At 40.1% G+C, this 4176-nt stretch overlaps 1 protein-coding gene across 1 annotated transcript; it reads right to left on the reverse strand.

Moving 5' to 3' along the window:
• Positions 1 to 106: 106 nt before the first annotated feature.
• On the reverse strand, positions 107 to 1075 carry LOC102476419 (olfactory receptor 9I1). Its single transcript, XM_006160859.1, has one exon. The coding sequence runs from the start codon at positions 1073 to 1075 to the stop codon at positions 107 to 109; it is 969 nt and encodes a 322-aa protein (XP_006160921.1).
• Between the last annotated feature and the right edge of the window lie 3101 nt (positions 1076 to 4176).

Raw genomic sequence — 4176 nt, forward strand, 5'->3', positions numbered from 1 at the left:
CCCTACAAAGCTGGTGGTTCCCGTCCGCATCTAGCACCTACTGTTCATAGCAAGCACCACATGGTGTTGATGCTCATCTGAGTATTAATATCTGGGGGGACAATGGTCAGGATGAAGAACCCTCACCTAAAGCAACAGCTCTTGGAAACTGGAGTTTACCTGTGATTTTTTTAAATGCAGCTTTTACATCTTTGTTTCGGAGACTGTAGATCAAGGGATTTAGCATAGGGATTACCACAGTGTAAAAGACAGACACGATCTTGTCCTCCTCTGGGGATTTATCTGAGTTACTTCTCTGGTACATGAAGGCAAGTGTCCCAAAGAAGAGGACAACAGTGGTGAGGTGGGAGGTGCAGGTGGAGAAAGTCTTGGCACGCCCACCAGGAGACTTCACCCTCAGGATGGCTCTAATGATGAGTATGTAGGAGACCAGGATGATCATGACATTGGCCAGGAACATTAATTTTGCAAAAAAAAGGATGGCAATCTCACTTTGTGTCATGCTGCTGCAGGCAAGCTTCAGCAGGGGCGGGAGGTCACAGAAGAAGAAGTTGATCTGATTGTCATCACAGAAGAAAAGGGTGAAAGTGCATGTGGTACGCAGAATGGCCCCTGACACCCCACAGATGTAGACCCCAGCCAACAAGCCCCTGCAGGTGCCTGGTGTCATAGCCATGTTGTATCTCAATGGATTGCTAATGGCAACAAAGCGGTCATAGGCCATCACGGCCAACAGGTAACACTCTGTGCCTGCACAGATGGTAAAGAAAAAGAACTGGGCAGCACAGCGGCCATAGGAGATGACTGTCTTGCCTGTGGCCAATGTAGCCAGGATCTGAGGAGTGATTACTGAAGCATAGCAGGCATCCAGAAGAGCAAGGTGGCTCAGAAAGAAGTACATAGGGGTGTGGAGTTGAGCATCCACTTGAATTAGAATAATTAGCCCCACATTTCCTAGAAGAGTGATGAGATAGAAACTGAGAAACACCAGGAAAAGAGGAATCATCAGTTCAGGGTGATCTGTGAAGCCAACAAGAATGAACTCTGTTACAGTGGTCAGATTTCTTCTGGCCATAGGTTCAATGTATCTTATTGGCCTGAAGAGAAGAATGGAATGAGAGACTCAGAACTGAACGATATTGCTTTCTTCAGTGTCAGATGTTAGGTGAATGATCTCGGATATTCTCTGCTCAGAGATAAAAGAAAATATTTACTATCTTAAGAACCTACAACTTGAAGTTATTATGGAGAGTTTTAACCTATCTTTGTAGTCCTCCTGAAGTTGGACCTTAGGCCAGTATTTCTTAAAATTCACTTGCTTACTTCATGGAACTTTCTTGAAGATTAAAGAACCTAAACTATCAACACTGTAAGGGACCAACATAAAATATCCCCAGTACATTATCATCTATCCCAGATGTACACCATCAATGTCTTATGTGGCTATGTAGGCTGTACCTGTGCAATTCCAGGCAAGGTTATTCTCATAGACTGTGAATGAAGCCTCCAAACTTATCAGGTGCAGGTTCCCCTGTTAATCCATTATGAATGAGGATATTATGCTTATTGAGAATTGCTCTTTTTGTACCTTCTACACATTGACATTATTATGCTTGTTTTTGCATGTTAGTTAAGCCACTTTCTTCCAAGATAGATAGTGGTAATGTCACTTTTATCTAGTCTCTCTTCTCCAAGTCAAACATACCCAGTTATTATTTTTTTAAGAATTATTTTATTTAACTTTATTTGTTTATTTATTTATTTTAATTTGACCAGATATGGACAGAGTGAGAGCGAGAGAGAGAGAGAGAGGGAAAGTAGAAAGCAAGCCACCAAGTCCAGGACTTGAACCTTGGTCGCCATGTGGGAGTCCAGCACCCTTAACCACCATGCCACCTGCTGGCCCCACACCCAGTTATTTTAACAGTTCCTGTGAGTCCTTTCATAATCTATGTTTGCTTTCCTATGAACTGATTCACTGCTTGTCTTGAATATCTTTTCTTGAGGGCCCATGAGAAAAAGTCTTCCGGAGGAAATCTTTAGATTTATAGAGACTATCCTGTATTGAACTTAATGATTTCTCCCAATAACCATGGGATATCTATGATGAGCTTCACTCTTGAAATGTGTTATCACATTTCAGGAAGTTAAGGTGAATTGTTAATGAATAAATTGCAAGTACAGAGGCCTCAGTTCAAGTCATTGTGTTAAATCTTTGAGACATTGCTTATTTTACTATCCTATGCTTGTCCTTCTTGATCATAAGCCTTTTACTTTAATTTTAGCCTCTGTGCTCTAGAGATAGTTCATGGAAAGGGAGTTTATAGTACTTGATAGAACAAATTTTCTATAGAAACCAGGTTGATTGATTCTTCTTCTTCTTCTTTTTTTTTTTTTTTTTTTTTTTTTTTTTTTACAGTAGAGTGCATACCATTAGCAGTTACCAATTGCTCTGGGATCTGTTCTCCAGGATGATGTCTCTGAAGAGTGCTGGTAGAGGCTGCTATATGGGATCCCAAGACTCACTGGAAGGCTGGTTGGAGTCAGGTTTTAATTAATTTATTTTTCTTAAAGAGAAAGAAAGGGGAGAGAGGGGAGTACAGAGGAAAGAGAGAGAGAGAGAGAGAGAGAGAGAGAGAGAGAGAGAGAGAGAGAGAGAGAGGAGGGGAGGAACAGATACAGATATTTTTGACAAGGTTTGCTGTATCATAATTATCTGGCTCCAGTTTCCAAATTAGCTAGGATTACAGGCTGAATTGGCCCAGGGAACAAAAGCTGCACGTTCCATATGAGTTCTAACCTTCTAAGTGGTGGCACTGTCTTTGTCAAGTTTAAGGACTTGTTTATAAAATATTGTGTTCCTTCTAGTCTTAGGACTTCAACAGAAACTTTTGGGGCTACCTGGAAATTTTGATTTTATAGATTCTATGATTCATAAGGCAAACCAAGTCCTGGTGTTTCAAACTTAGAAAGAATGCAAGATATGCCAAATTTCTAATAATTAACTCCAGTAATGTGTGTAAATCGATGCACATCAATTCTACTGATGAACAATAACTTGGGCATGGGCTGTCCTGGCTTCTCCTTTTGCTTTCTTTCCATTTACTTAATCTCAATGCTCTGGGTTTAATGGAATTGAGGATGAAAGGAAGTCCATAATTATTGAATTTAAGGAGATTCTCAGGACCTTAAGATCAGGAATTTCTGCATCTTTCCTGTAAAGCACTGCTATTACTGTGGTTATTCTGTGCTTCAGCTGTCTGCTTCTTTCTATCCCTCTGTCAAAGGAGTTTCCCACTGAGGCGGGATAAAGCTAGAAACAGAAGCAGGTAAGGGGGCTGGAGAATCTTTCCATGTGTCTACATAGAAAACCAATCAGGGTAGAAAATTCCCTGCCCAAGGTCATGTAGGCTGGGGGTGTCTAGCTGAGTAAGCCACATTTGATAGAGCCAATGAGATGAATAATCAGTGGGGCCAGTCAATGATCAACCTACATGATCTAGATTGGAAAATCATAAACCTTGGAGAATACAACTACTGGGACCTTTTGAGTCACTCCCTCTGTCTGCTCAGGCCACTCTTACCTTTCAGAAGCATACTTTCACTTCTACTTAATAAACTACCTTTCTCTTTCATGATTGGCATCTTTCATTCAATTCTTTATTCAAACACCATGAACCTGAATATTGTTACAGAAGCCATCCCACAGCACCATCATTAAAAATCTGCTTCCTCATAAATTTGACTTATACATGGTTGGGGGTCATCACTTTGTGGTAGCACATTGCCTTTGGTTCTCTTGATATAGATGTCTTTAGGTATCAAATACTTTAAAAAGAGAATTTGAAATATCCAGCTACCCTTTTGAGGGGTGGTAGCCAGTACATAAATAAAAAAAGTTCAAGGTATATAGCCTGACTACTTATTAAATGTGTTCTGTGTCCAAATGGGGAGAGGATGTGACACAAATGTAGCTTTTTGTCCTTCAGTCTGGGCTGTGGATGGGACTGGCATTGTGGTATCTCTTTTAGATTTGCCGTTACTGTGACCATAATTAATTTTGGATCTTTTTTTTTTTAATCAATAGTGTAGACATTTTGAGTTGTCACTCAAATTTATTATTCTATTCAATGACTTAATTTATTATTCTATTCTATGACTTATTCTACTCTTTCC

The sequence above is a fragment of the Tupaia chinensis genome, unplaced genomic scaffold (genome assembly GCF_000334495.1).
Source record: "Tupaia chinensis unplaced genomic scaffold, TupChi_1.0 Scaffold000709_1, whole genome shotgun sequence".
NCBI classification, from domain to species: Eukaryota; Metazoa; Chordata; class Mammalia; order Scandentia; family Tupaiidae; genus Tupaia; species Tupaia belangeri.